At 47.9% G+C, this 14,620-nt stretch overlaps 3 protein-coding genes across 3 annotated transcripts; 1 reads left to right on the top strand and 2 right to left on the bottom strand.

The window, feature by feature from the left end:
- Window positions 1-318: 318 nt before the first annotated feature.
- Window positions 319-1,980, bottom strand: HD556DRAFT_124160 (uncharacterized protein). The gene is made up of 6 exons (XM_041298213.1): window positions 1,638-1,980; window positions 1,428-1,589; window positions 1,280-1,375; window positions 1,067-1,234; window positions 917-1,012; window positions 319-865 (listed from the first exon to the last, which is right to left on the bottom strand). Exons 1-6 carry the CDS (start codon window positions 1,796-1,798, stop codon window positions 469-471), a joined length of 1,080 nt encoding a protein of 359 aa, XP_041163751.1. The 5' UTR covers window positions 1,799-1,980; the 3' UTR covers window positions 319-468.
- Window positions 1,981-9,046: 7,066 nt separating this feature from the next.
- On the top strand, window positions 9,047-11,776 carry HD556DRAFT_1305577 (uncharacterized protein; the record flags this gene model as incomplete). The annotated part of the gene is made up of 10 exons (XM_041299802.1): window positions 9,047-9,112; window positions 9,141-9,201; window positions 9,290-9,555; window positions 9,588-9,956; window positions 10,441-10,523; window positions 10,651-10,696; window positions 10,941-11,061; window positions 11,296-11,323; window positions 11,404-11,449; window positions 11,480-11,776. 10 exons carry the CDS (start codon window positions 9,047-9,049, stop codon window positions 11,774-11,776), a joined length of 1,383 nt encoding a protein of 460 aa, XP_041163750.1.
- Window positions 11,777-13,246: 1,470 nt separating this feature from the next.
- HD556DRAFT_1305576 (phosphoribosyltransferase-like protein) lies at window positions 13,247-14,326 on the bottom strand (the record flags this gene model as incomplete). Its single annotated transcript, XM_041299801.1, has 5 exons — window positions 13,247-13,477; window positions 13,611-13,669; window positions 13,722-13,795; window positions 13,891-13,989; window positions 14,043-14,326. 5 exons carry the CDS (start codon window positions 14,324-14,326, stop codon window positions 13,247-13,249), a joined length of 747 nt encoding a protein of 248 aa, XP_041163749.1.
- Window positions 14,327-14,620: the final 294 nt, after the last annotated feature.

Here is a 14,620-nt window from a genome sequence, read left to right as displayed (position 1 = left end):
TACTTACACAGCTGCACAAGAACGCCCGCAAAGTGACCCACTCAAACAACACTACTCATTTTGAACTGACACAGAAAGACGATGGCTACCGTGTACTAGCTAGCTGTCATAAAATAACGGATGAGGGGCATGCCGTGAAGATCGAATGTCGAGGGTAGGAGAAGGATGTGAGCGAGCGGACTATTTCTAGCGCACAAACCACGTTACCGTCATGTATATATTCCCATGATCAAATCAAATCTAGACTCATCGTTTCGGAGCAGTTCTACCTGTGCATTAGTGAGATGTAAGGATGGAATACGAGGCCATGTAGAGGTATGGATTATCTGTCACAATTCACCTGTTGAAGGTGTGCCCATCATATATCAGTATAACTAGTACAGTGATTTCATTATAGAAAAATCAGGCGAGATGTACCCGGGCAAATTGATCAAGTCATGGTAGGCCAGAGTAAAACATAATTGGTGTCTAGCTATTCCTCCGATACATTAAATGAACTTCAGATATATGCCGCCACACAGAGGAGCGGCGCATGACATTCATTAAACGATCACCTCGCTGCCTATGATAGTTGCAGCGTTCCCATTGGCATTGGATCATCGCACCTCGGAGTTCAGGAAGATGGTCGTCGTACCAATGCTGTCTTAAATCCTCCAAGGTTCCTTCATATCCGCAGGGTGCGTTGTTATGTACCCACCGGCAGAGGAGGAGAGATGGCTGGTTGATCAGCAGTTCCGACTGGGCCGGACTTGGAGGGAGCTGAAACCCGGAGTTCACGCCTCCTAAATCATGAACATATACCACGCTTTGTGCGGGGTTACGTGAGACAGCGGTCCTGAGATTGTTTGGTGTCTGCGAGACAGCGCTACTCGTGTTGTCAGAATCGCGTAAGGTAGATGCCCGGGAGCGTACTTACTTGGAGTTTGTCGTCATATGAACGACAGAATGTATATCCGAGGCGGTCATCCCGTATTGCGAGGACTCGGGCAAAGTGTGGTCAATCGGTCCCGGCCTGTGTATGAGTATGAGGGCGTATACGAGCAAATAAGTGTGACGAAGGGCATACATCTGCAATGCTTGTGGAGACGAGTAGTCACTTCCAATTGCTGGATTATTAGGGACCCCAGACCTGGCACCTCCTAGTTCGTGGAGATATGGCACAAATTGCGACTCGCCAGACCAGCCAAGTGAGGCAGCGGCCCAGGGATTGTTTGGTGCCCACCAGGCAGCACTACTTGTGTTGTTAGACTTATGCGAGGAAGAAAAATAGTGCAATTACTTGGGATTTTCCATCATAGGGACAACGGAGTGCGTATCCGAGGTGGTCATACTGTATTGTGAGGACATGGGCAAAGTGTGGCCGATCGGTCCTGGTCTGTGTTTGAGTATGAGGGCGATTATGAGAGCATAAGTGATGAAAGGCATACATTGGGAATGAATGTGGAGATAAGTAGACCCTTCCCGTCGCTGAATGACTGGAGGTTCTGGACCCGGCACCACCTAGATCGTGGGGGGTTGGTGAATTATGCGGGGAACCATGAAAGATAGCATTTCTGTTTGATGGACTATCTGACATCCATAGGACAACGCTACTCGAGTTATATTTGTGTAATGACAATATTAGGGAGCTTACTAACTTGGGATCTGCCATCATAGGGACGACGGCATGTATATCCGACGTGGTTGCGATGTGTTGCGAGGACGCGGATGAACTGTGATCGTTTGGACCTAGCCTGTGTACAAGGCTCATCATGTGAAAAATAAATGGTGACGGAGGGCATACATTTGGGATGCGCATTTACTGCCTTCCATCGCCGGAGGACTAGAGCCGAAGCTGGCATCTGTATTGTGCTGGTTACTGTGAGGGGTTGGTGGATTGTGCGCAAAGCTATAATTGCCAAGTGTTGTTGATCTTTGCGGTGTTGAAGCAGACATTGTTCTAAGGGATGGAACGAGGTTGTCCCGTGTCTTTATACCATGCCCCGCCACAGCTAAAGAAAGGTGTCCAGCAAGCGTAAGAGTGTTAGTATGAAGTGATTTTCCGCGGCCTACAAAGAATGCTTAAAATATATGGATCGATTTGATGTTTTTTTGGAAATCAACCATACCGTTACTGCAGCATAGCGGACCAGGGAGGCAGGGATAAACTTTACGTGAAAACAAGCGAGCTCCAAACAAGACTGCTGTTCAGTAGCGGGTGTTGCGTTGCATCGCAACTATGTCATGTACAGCCCGAATACAGTGACCAAAATACTGACACCTTGATTGACGATCATGACGGACTCGAAATCGATGGAATGAGATTGGGGAATTGCGCCAATTTCAAGATGCGTCTTGAAGTTTCACATCCATGGGATGTTCCTGTGGATGGTCATACTGAGCCCTCAGTACATTCGGACAGTACCGGTATGCAGGGTTATGCAGGCCAAACTTCTGCCAGAGCCGAGTCGTTCTTGGAACTCTCGCCGTGAACCAAGCCCTTTGGTACGTTCAAATGGGGATTGTCGCATGACCTAGAAATAACGGCAGATGCCATCAGTGACTCGGAACTGGTAGAATGATATATATGTAATAGCATACTATAAAATATATATAATCTCATTAATGTTTCATATCATATGGCGACTCGGAATTTGTATGAAGAAGCTTTATCATTGTATGCTTCAAGAAAATAAAGTCCCACACATAAAACCCCTTGGCTAGACTTGTGACCAGTCCGTCTATGAGGTACTAGTAAGCCGTCAGACACTGCGCGCTCAGGCTGGCGCTCGATTTGATCCACCACACGACATGATCCCACGTTTCGAGGCCCCTGATGAGCTCAGGCTTCATCAAACCTTGAGGTTGCCTACCATCAGCTCCCTAGTATGTCCTTCTAACACTCGCTTTTTTGCTGTGATGTGTCTCGTAGCCACAGGGTTCCCGAGGAGGTTCAAGTTCACAGGTCGAGGGAGGCATAGTAAGTACTAGGGAAGAGTACATGCTAGTATATTATTGTTTGACCGCGATTTATCATTGAAAGCGACTCATCGGCCCATCACGAGCTTGCCGCGAGCGTTGACATGTACAGGCGTTGACTCGCCGGACACGTAAAACTTTGCAGGTCTCGTGTGTGCTTCGCATGATGCATTCCTCACTTCTTCTCTGCGCTTATCCGCATTTGCGAATCACGCACCGGTTGATCGGAGATCTGCAAGCTTGATCCTAGGCTTCAAATCTCGGCTTTTTCCAGATCATCTTGTGCTCGGCCCAGACCCCGGCTCTTGCGCTTGGTGAAGTCTCTTATTTCTCCTCTCCCAATCTTACTACTTCGTCTACTCATATCACTATCAAAATTAGTTGCTGCAGCAGTTCTATGAATGTTAATTCTCTCAACTCCACCTCTAACCACGCGATAATACAAAGGTCGAATGCAATGCCTTTTGGTTGATCTGAAAATCAGACTATTTAATATTTGGCTGATTGACATCGCCGATTCGTCGGATATCTGCTCTGTTGGACTCAGTCGTACATGATGACTGTACGAGCACAGGAGTAAAAGGATTAGTAATACATACATAGATGAATAATGTAGGGAACACCGACTTACCCGGGAATAGCCGGAGCGGTGTCGATTAGTAAGCACAGCACGGAGAACAGACAAGTCCGTTTTCATATGTTTCGGATCGGACGCATAGTATTAACCGTTTAACAGTATATATATTGTACGAAGTAGTTACAATGAATTCAGCCTTTTTATCAAATATTCTACTCTAAAACATCTACTCTAAACTACAGATAACTACAGGTTATGAGCCCTGCTCCGACAATCATGGATAACACGCACCACAGCAGCTCCTCATTGTACACCATCCCCAAACTTGCCGACGATAGCTCGAATTGGATAACCTACAAGGAAAGAGCGTTAACAGTGATCCGCGCACGAGGATTGATGCGATACCTTGATGGTCGAATCAAAGAACCTACCCCATACAAGACCAACTCGGCTGGAAAGTACGAAAAGGCTGATGGCACGGTAGCAACTGAAACAGAAGTAGAAGAACTTGAAGAGAAGATAGATGAATATCTACAGAAGGACTCACTCGCAAAGCAACACTTATTTAGCACGATCTCGGATCAGCTATTGTTGCGCGTCCAGCACCTTGGCAACGCCTCGAAGATATGGTCCGAAATTCGGACAATACACGAAGGCAAGACAGAATTAGTTCAAATAGATCTGCGCCGGAAGTTGCAAGAATCAAGATGTGAGGAAGGAGGTGATGTGAAGACTCACTTTGGGGACATGTTTCGCATCCGCGAAACGCTAGCAGGCATGGGGGCGAGCATAGAAGAAAAGGACTTCTACGCAATTATAATGGGATCTCTGCCAGAATCTTACAGACCCCTGTTATCGTCAATCAATGCGACAGCCCGAATCACAAAGCAACCACTCACCCCATACGAGCTAGTCAGTGTCGTCTCTGAAGAGTACGAGCACAGACAACTAGCAAACCCAAAGACCTCAAAGAAAGGAGGTGTCATATCCCATATATCCACGCTTCTCTTCCGGACTTCGGACCCTTAGATCCGGTCCGGTCCGATGCATAGATCCGCGTCCGGTCCGATATCCGATAAGCTTCTTAATTCATTTCCTGTTCATATAACGTTAAACACAGCCTATTCGGTATTTCCTCTTCCCGGTGTCTCGGTTATACTTATTACCGGTATGATTACTGATCCGTTATCCTATGCTTCATTTCCGACTCGCGTTTGATAAGCTTTGCATATGCTTCGTACATAGCCTCGGACCTTTGCTTATTGATCCTTCCGTTATCCTCTTAGTATATAAACCCGTGTATATTTCCTGTAGTACCTCAGTTCGAATATCATCTTAGTTTGTCCTCTTTCTGTCCTCCGGACTTGAGTCTAAACAACTCTTGTCGATCTCTGAGACTTCGGATCGATTCCGATAGTCTACGTCTCCGCCTCTATCTTCGGATAGTCTATACTCTGTTTGTTTCTAGTCCGGATCCGTCCGGATTAGTCTTATACGTGTTTCCGATATCCGGAAGTCATCCAGATATAACTACGAGACCCGTCCGGACCTTCGGACGCGTTATCGTTAGTCTCTGAAATAAGGGACAGTACTTGGGAAAGGGGCACAGCGTACGAGCTGAGGCCGAAGTCCTTCGGATCCGATCCTACGAGAGTACGACCTTAACAGGAGGCAACAGCGCATTCTCGGCCAAGGACAGTACGAAAAGGAATCATACAAGCACCGCAAGCAAGGATGTTACGTGTTTCAACTGCGAGAGGAAGGGTCATTACAAAACCGATTGTTGGAGACCTGGAGGAGGGAAAGAAGGTCAGGGACCAAGGCAAGGTGGAAAGGCGCCAAGACAAACGGCTAATGCGGCAGACAAGATCGAAAGAGCAAATGATTATGCTTTTGTCACGTCAGATCTAGCAAATGTGGCAAAAAGGATCAACATACCTGCCGAGAGACAAGGAGCCATTATCGATTCGGGCGCAACGTCCCATTTCTGCCCCGACCGCTCGAAGTTCATAACATTCACCTCCATTGAAGCACAAGATGTGCACACTGCAGACGGTTCTACCATCAGCGCCATAGGAAAAGGGGATATAAAGATAGACCTACCTTTGGGAACAAAGAAGACCACTGTGACTCTCAAAGACACCCTATATACGCCAAAGATGGCATTCACGTTAATATCGGCCAACAGAATCGCTACCGCCGGTTTCGCATTACACCTCGAAGATAACATGTGCAGGATATTGACCCCAGCACCAGAGCGAAGACCCATAGCCGAAATTCCTCAAATAGAAGGACTATATCGAATCGCGGCATCAGTGACCCATAGCGCAAACTCAGCAATAACGAAACATACCATCGATGAATTACACCGAGCATTGGGACATGTATCCCACGAAGCGATCACAAATGCTATAAAGAAGGGCATGATCAGAGGTATAACGTTAGATGAAAGTTCAAACCCTACCTTTTGCGAAACGTGCGCAAAGGCCAAAGCCACTCGACAACCATTTCCAAACGAGTCAAAGACCAGATCATCCGCATATGGGGACCTCGTCCATACAGATCTATGGGGTCCGGCACAAACCGAAACGATAAACGGATGCCTGTATTATATCACCTTTACAGATGATTTTAGTCGGGAAACGAGGGTAACATTCCTGAAGAGAAAGAGCGACGCACTTACCGCATTCAAGGAATACGAGGCTTATGTAAGCCGACAATATAATGCGCGTCTGCGCAAAGTACGGTCGGATCGAGGAGGAGAGTACCTAAGCAAGGAGTTTGATGAATATCTGAAGGAAAAAGGAATAAAGAGACAACTCACCGTGCATGATTCCCCACAGCAGAATGGTGTAGCCGAAAGACTAAATCGAACATTAGTCGAACACGCGCGAGCCATGCTACTCGCAAAGGACCTACCAAAGTTTTTATGGGCCGAAGCCGTCAATTACACAACATGGCTCAAAAATCGCCTACCTTCGAGGGCGATCCCAGGATACACGTCCTATGAATTGCTACACAAAGCAAAACCAAGTTTAGTAAACGCACGGGAATTCGGCGCACGACTCTATGTGCACTCACCAGATGGAGGAAAGCTCGAAGCTAGAGCAGAAGAAGGTCAATTTGTGGGAATAGACGAGGAAAGTAAAGCTTACCGAGTATACTGGCCGAAGAAGAGAAGAGTATCTGTTGAACGCAATGTTAGCTTTGTCCCGCCGGACGTCATCGTTCGTAACGACATACTGGACGAGGGGGAGTATAACCAGGAAGAACAGATCAACATACCGAATATCGTCCAGCCCGTCGCAACATCCCAAGTCCCACAAACACCAAGCCAACCTCCCAAAACGCCACCCCAGAGTACACAGCAACTTCCAGACCCAATAACGCCCAGAACCACGAGAGTACGACCCCCTGCAGGATACTACAAAGCGTTAAATGAAGGAGAAAGAGCAACCATAGCAATGGAAAACTCACCGGACAACACTCAATCGAATTCTTTTCCATATATGGCCATGGCAGCCGCAGAGAAGGAACCGACGCTTAGAGAAGCGTTAAATGGACCAGACGCAGAGGAATGGCAACAAGCCATAGACTATGAGATTGGTCAATTAGAGAAACTCAAGACATGGGAAATTGTGGACCCACCTAAAGGCGCGAATATAATACCTTGCCATTTTGTCCTAGCGACAAAGCGTGGACCAAATGGCGAGAAGGTAAAGCTGCGTGCGAGACTTGTCGCAAATGGTCAGCGCCAAGAGTACGGCGTAGACTATCAAGAAACGTTCGCACCTACCTCAAGTATGACGACAATTCGTACTGTCCTAACGATGGCAGCTAAGCACAACTGGGAAATACATCAAGTCGATGTTAAAAGTGCTTACCTCAATGCCAAGCTCAACGACGACATATATATGCGCGCGCCGCCAGGATACTTGAACGAAGGAGACGAAGGAAAGGTATTAAAGCTATTGCGTAGCTTATATGGCCTAAAGCAGGCCGGTTTTGAATGGTCCGAGGAGCTAGAAGAATTTTTCCTCAGTAACGACTTCACGCGCTCTCAAGTCGACCAAGCCGTATACTATCGACAAGCCGAAGAAGAACATACCGTTATCACCGTTTCCGTCGACGACATGGCCGTCACATCAAAACACCTAAAGCACATCCAAAAGTTCAAAGATCAGCTTTGTAAACGTTTTGAGATTTCGGACCTAGGAGAGCTTACCTGGCTCCTAGGACTAAAGGTTGAAAGGGACCGAAAGGCGCGGACCATAATGTTGTCGCAAGAAGCATACATCGACACTATAGTCGAGAAATTCAGGATGAAGGATGCGACAACGTCGCAAACACCAATGGAAACTGGAGTAGTTCTAACGAAAGAGTCATCAGACCATTCACCAGACACCAAACCTGAAATACCCGAACAACACGTACCGTATCAACAGGCCATTGGATCGCTAATGTATGCTGCGACGAGCACACGTCCGGATATAGCCTTCGCTGTTTCGATACTCTCGCAGTTCATGCGAGAGCCAGCTAGTGCGCACTGGGAAGCTGCTAAACGAGTCATACGCTATCTAAAGGGGACAAAGAATTCAAAACTTACCCTAGGAACCACAAATCAAGGTTTAGAAGCGTTTGTAGACGCTGATTGGGCGAGTCAGCCCCATCGACACTCAATATCGGGCTATATCGTCCTGTTGCACGGATCTCCAGTAGCGTGGAGCGCGCGAAAGCAGTCGCTAGTTGCTTTATCAACCGCCGAAGCGGAATATATTGCGCTGACGTCGGTAGCGCGCGAAATCCTATATCTAAAAAGTCTCATCAGTGAGCTATACGAGCCGATGGATGAATGTATCCCCACCTACTGCGACAACCAAGGAGCAATAGCGTTAGCATCAAACAACAAATTCCGCGCACGCACCAAGCATATTGACATAAGGTATCATTACATCCGCGACCTTGTCGAAAACGGCACCATCCAACTCCAATATTGTCCGACGCTCGAAAACGTTGCGGACGCTTTTACGAAAGCACTGCCGGCACCACGGTTTAGGGAATTGAGAGGGAAGATGAAGGTGGACTGTGCTCGAGGGGGAGTGTTGGACTCAGTCGTACATGATGACTGTACGAGCACAGGAGTAAAAGGATTAGTAATACATACATAGATGAATAATGTAGGGAACACCGACTTACCCGGGAATAGCCGGAGCGGTGTCGATTAGTAAGCACAGCACGGAGAACAGACAAGTCCGTTTTCATATGTTTCGGATCGGACGCATAGTATTAACCGTTTAACAGTATATATATTGTACGAAGTAGTTACAATGAATTCAGCCTTTTTATCAAATATTCTACTCTAAAACATCTACTCTAAACTACAGATAACTACATGCTCTTCCTGACGCCTCGGAGTAGAGAAAAAGTCCGCTAGAACTTATTTACTTTCTCTCAGTCTGTAGTCTCACATGGTTTCTCACATAGTAGGACCACACTTCCTCACTCACTTCAATGCTTCCCTTCCGCCCTTCTACTCGTCTCCCTTTCGTCCTACTCCCCGTTTTGCCTGCTGCTTCGGTGTGTTGGTACTCTCTCTCTCTTTTAGGGATCTGCACGGGTACGGGTAACCCGCGCGGGTCACGGGTATGGGTACTACTGGGGTACGGGTACGGGTCGGGATTCTAAGACCCGCGCTCTTACCCGTACCCCAGCTATACCCGTGCCTTCCATAAATGGTAGCACCTCCTGCATCAGTAATAGCGGACGCCATACTTCCCGCGTGCACGCTACAACCGGCACCACCACCAACACCGGCACCTAACGCGCCTTCCCAAGTCCACCAACTCCACGTTCACAGCGCGCGCGCCCGAAACGCGTCAACAAGTGTTGACGCGATGCAAACACACGCGGACGACACGCGAAGACGAAAGGACAAGAGAATCGAGGAAGGGAGAAGGGATGGTATAGAGATGAAGGAGGAAAGAGGAACTCGAGGAGACGAGACTTTGGGCACGCTGAAAGTGAGTACTCACATTGAAGACTCTACCCCCAGCAACAACAACGACGTCATATGTGTCACGTCGCCAGCGCCTATCTTTGTGCGCCCAGCACTCGCACCACCACCAGCTTTCACGCCAATGCCACCATCCACGACGCCAACGCCACCATCCACGACGCCGACGCCACCATCCTCGACGCCAATGCCACCATCCACGACACCAACACCACCATCCACGACACCAACACCACCATCCCATCTACGACGCCAACACCTACGCAACACACTGACTCGCCAGCATCAAGCGTACACGCTCAGACCACGCCAGCGAATGCTGGCGTGGCTCGAATGCACACGGAAGACACCAGGACGAAGAGAGAAGGAAAAGAGGCGGAACGAGAGGAGGAAGGAATGATCTTGTCAGTAAGTCGCCGTCCTGACTCTGCCCCCATTTTCTGCAATGAGGACGCGACGCCTGACACATCACACTCTCGCGCCACCACACCACCATCTCCCATTTCGACACGCTCACCTTCGACTTTGATCGTATGCGACACACCACCTGCCACGACATCAGCGTCTATTTCGACGCGTCCGTCATTCGCGCCGTGCCTCCACTCCTCCTTCTTGTGCCATCCACATATGTTCGAGTCACGTCAGCATTCGCTGACGTGTGCTGGACATATGTGCTAAGCACTGGTGGTGATACCTATGGTACCCGCGGGTAAACCCTGCACGGGTGCGGGTACGGGTCTGAGCTTGTTGTACCCGCCGAAAACCCGTACCCGTCAGAGCGGGTACGGGTTTTTGCCGGGTGCGGGTGCGGGTCAGGTCCCTGACACCCCAGGGTATACCCGTGCGGATCCCTACTCTCTTTCCCCTCATTTTCTCATGACTTTCATTGCAGCCTGGCAATACTATGTTTGTGAACAAGCTCACGAGCATACACCCCCGCGTTCTCGATTTTGATAATTGTCCCCAGGAACGGCAGTATGTATACAAACTGATCCTTTGATAGGCCAGTCAGGGCTCTCGTGCTGCTACGATAATCTAGCGTTGGTGAATTTCTGTCGAAGTTCGGTGTTAATGGCAGATTTGCTACTGACTTTTTCTGCAGTGAATTCTGTCGGATTTACAAATTCTCAGTCATTCTCGCCGGGGGGGTATATTTATTGGAATATCACTTGTCTTGCACGGGTAGGGTCACCATCAATCAATTAATCACATAGAATGGGGCGGAGCTTCATCAACAGGAACCTTGTTCACGATTTCTGTACAGTGTATTTAAGCACGAGATACCGCCAGCTTCGGGTGCACAATGCTGTGTTGCTGCGCGTTCATATCATGATTACATAAGCTTGCCGTCTCGAATTTCTTAGATTTGTATCTATCTCAATTTGTGCTTAGACGTCTATTGCTACCTATCTACCTCTTTCTTGTCGATTTTCACTGGGGCTAAGCGCTAAGCCCCTCGCTGGGGTTTATTCGCTTCACGAACAAGTTATCGAGAAAAACCTCATGGGGCAAGGTGGAGCGACTTACAAACTACGACATTGGCCGCGGCTGAATCGGAGTCGGTTATAACTTGTCTCCGAATTACATACTGTGGCGCATCAGTAGTAAACCGGTGAGTTCTTGCTGGGGATTATGCTGATTATAGTGCTTTTACATAGTCATATATTGCTTTATATCACGTTATATTCCAATGTGACGAAAACCTTTCCTATATATTACGATATATGACGATACCTTCTTCTCACAGGTTCTCTGATCGGCGCCCGCGCCGTCACGTCAGTATGTTCTATGTTTCCATTCGCTAAGGCAATCCTAAATTTGCTTCTAATCATTTCTGAAATCCGTACGTATGTAGGTGGCAGAATGGACAAGAAACAAAAATAGTTGATTTGAATTTGCTGGTAGGTGCTGTATGGCATTTTCCCTCGAAGCACAGCCTGGACTCGACATGGATCTGCTGCAGTCCGGATGAATTGCACATCGTCTGCGGGTCTGAAGACGGAACAGCGATTATCTGGGATACCAACCAAGGCAATATCGCGGGATATCCTATCAGAACTAGCCACTCGCATGTATATGCAGTACGCTATTCATCTGATGGTGGAACACTTGCAACGAGCGGATACAACAACACGGTCACCTTTCGGGACGTCAGGACAAAAGAGGCGCTCCACTCTGTAGAAGCATATCATTTATCGCAGCAGGTCCATCGTACGGACCTCATATGATAGAATTCTCCTGGGCTGTATTGATGGAGTTGTACAGGTAGCTAATACCCAAGGGCCCGTCTAGGCGAACGTACTGGTCCTATCTGTGCCATTGTCTTGTCTCAAGACGAGCTTTTATCAGCGACCGGCTCTCTCGATAATACCATCTCCCTATGGAATCCACAAACCAACAAGTCAGTTGGCCGGCCTTTGGATCATTCTCAGAGCTTGAGGTGCATGGCTTTCGCAAGAAACAACAGAGTGCTCGCCACTAGTGGTATCGACAAGAATGTGTATATCTGGGATCTTCAGGCGCTGTTTAGAGATATCAATGTAAGCCTCTAAGTTAAAATATCCCCCAAGGCGATCATTGACACGCTCATGTTCACCAGGTTACGGACAGCGAGCTAGAACCGTAACTGTGAACGTCTACAGCTGGTCACTTGCTACACGATGTACGCAACACATCAATGGCCCTTTCTTGTGCTAAATAAGGGTTGCGACAGACTAACGCAAGTATCCATCCCGCCGGTAACAACGCACGAAAGGGTCCGTGGCACGCCAACACTAGCGTGGTATGCCTCACTTCTCCATCCAATTTGACACCTTACGTCCAGCTTAGCCCGATAGCACGCATCAACTACCAGGGTCTTCTGATGCGACACCAAACATTGATATTTATGTGCGTAGCAATCATCTCTATTGGCCTATATGTGTTTTGGCATCTACGTAGGGCGCATCGCCTCCGGTCCAAGACCATAGCATAAGCGTTGCATAGCGCCCTGAAGTTCCTTGTTCAGAACTGTTAGCCAAGTCGCTGAGAAGGTCTGTCTTATAGTTCACCTGATAATTTAGTTGAGTCGTGACCCAGCTTACCACTAGGCGTCTAATCGTTTGAGATGCCGGGCACGGTACATGAGAAAACTCCGTCAAAGTCGCCCCCCTGGCGAACAGGAAAGTGCAATGCACTAGCCTGTTAGGTAAAAGACAATGTTTTGTTTTTTGCTGCGTGTTGCTTGCATGTCCTCCGCCGGGGACGGTTAGATATTTTCGCTTTGGTTTATCCTCTATCTCCATGTACTGGTAGATACTATTTTGTTGTTGTTTCTACTTATGTCTTCGTCGCGACAGGTTTGGGGTTGCACAATCAATTTATGACACGTCTAATTAATCACTTGGTTTTGTGTATGGAATATATTGTGTATATTCTCTGGACCCCTTATTTCTGGTGAATACAGCGTCTAGACAACTCATTCACCTGTCTGACTGCATCGGATACGGCACGACATGTGACTTCATTTGAAATGATAACTTCGTGGCTCGCATTTGAGGGGATGTGAACGATTTGCAATCAAATTAATGAATATCTCAGACCCTCAGCAATCTGCATTGATGATGGTGGTTGCATGCCGTATGATTCAAGTCACCTGCCGATAAGTCTTACTATAATCTACGGTTTCCATCGAAGTGTCCGTCCTGCCCTTCCTGAGTTCAGTCCTCACTCAACAACCCATCAACGATTTGAACAGTCGAGTCGAGTGCGTCCGTATATCGACAGACCACCCAAGGTGAATGAAGGTAACGTAGCGGATGACCTTGCCCGAATGGCAGTGTCTCCGTGATATAGCCTGTGATGCCACAAGACAAGGCAACACTGGTACAGATGCCCGTCGGGATAGGATCTGCTGTGCGGAAGACGTGGATGATGTGTTGTGTCGAGGGCTGCATGTCATCCGAGGGATCAGTATGAGAATGGTTGTGATGAAGATGACTGGAGAAAGCAGATGCAAACGCGTCGCAGCCAGATTATCTACGATGCACATTAGCAGCACAACGAAAGCCATGAACGACTTACCACGAGCCGCTCTATAGGAAGGCTGCTCAAAGACGCCATGTGGGCTTCTGTGAAGAGTCCTTCAGGGATGGTCATCAGGCGATTGGCAATTCCATTCTACACGACACGCACCATGCAAAATAAGAACGTGAATCGTTTTGGCGCCTGTCTCATGGAGCGTCCGAGCAGCGAGTATGAGCATGTGGCTAGTATCTATCATATCATCCACCAAAATAACCGGGGTAATCGTCAATAAAGTCGCGGGCAGACTATAAGACTCCTTACCTCGAACATCTCCTACCAGAAACTCCATGAGCTCCGAGGTATTTTGAGATTCCCATCACGTTTCCGGTGTATAAGGGCGAATTCAATGCTAAGTTTGTCTGCCATTGCAGTGATCCTATCCACAGCCGAGCAGTGAAACTGGCGTCAATAAAACAAAATGACACGGACCTCTTGTCTCCACCGACATCTGGACTGACGCCAATATCATTTTGCCATTCATCGATGTGCCTCTTGATGTACGATACCATCAAAGGCTCTGAGAAAAGGTTGCCTACTGAAATGTCAAAAAATCCTTGCATTTGACTGGCATGCAGATCCATGGTGCCGGTCATGACGTGATCGCATCCCGCGCTATCAAGCATGTTTGCCACCGCCGGTTTTGTTGTTATTGGTGCTCTAGGCTCATCCTTTTTGTCCATGCGGGCATACGGGAAACAGGGAATCACAGCCATGATGTGTCGGGCGAAAGCGATTTTGCATGCGGATATAAGGATCAGGAATTTTATCAAGTTACCGTCCACTCATCGCTACACCTTGTCGACCGGATGATGGTGAAGTCTCAAGAGGTGTGCGTTCACTTGAATTTACATTAGCTAAAAAACCTTAGTAATGTACAGCCACTCAAATTTATGTAACAGCGATGCGTTCCGCGAGTTTCTCGATCGCCAGCGGCCTCAAAATCATTTCAAAGCCTTAGTCTGATATTACATAATTTGAAATTCAAGTTTACTCGCAAGTCCGCAGGC

Source organism: Suillus plorans (genome assembly GCF_016647745.1).
Source record: "Suillus plorans strain S12 chromosome Unknown HD556scaffold_11, whole genome shotgun sequence".
Lineage (NCBI taxonomy): Eukaryota > Fungi > Basidiomycota > Agaricomycetes > Boletales > Suillaceae > Suillus > Suillus plorans.
Note: the sequence above shows the minus strand (reverse complement) of the source record. Positions and strands in the feature narration are given on the sequence as shown.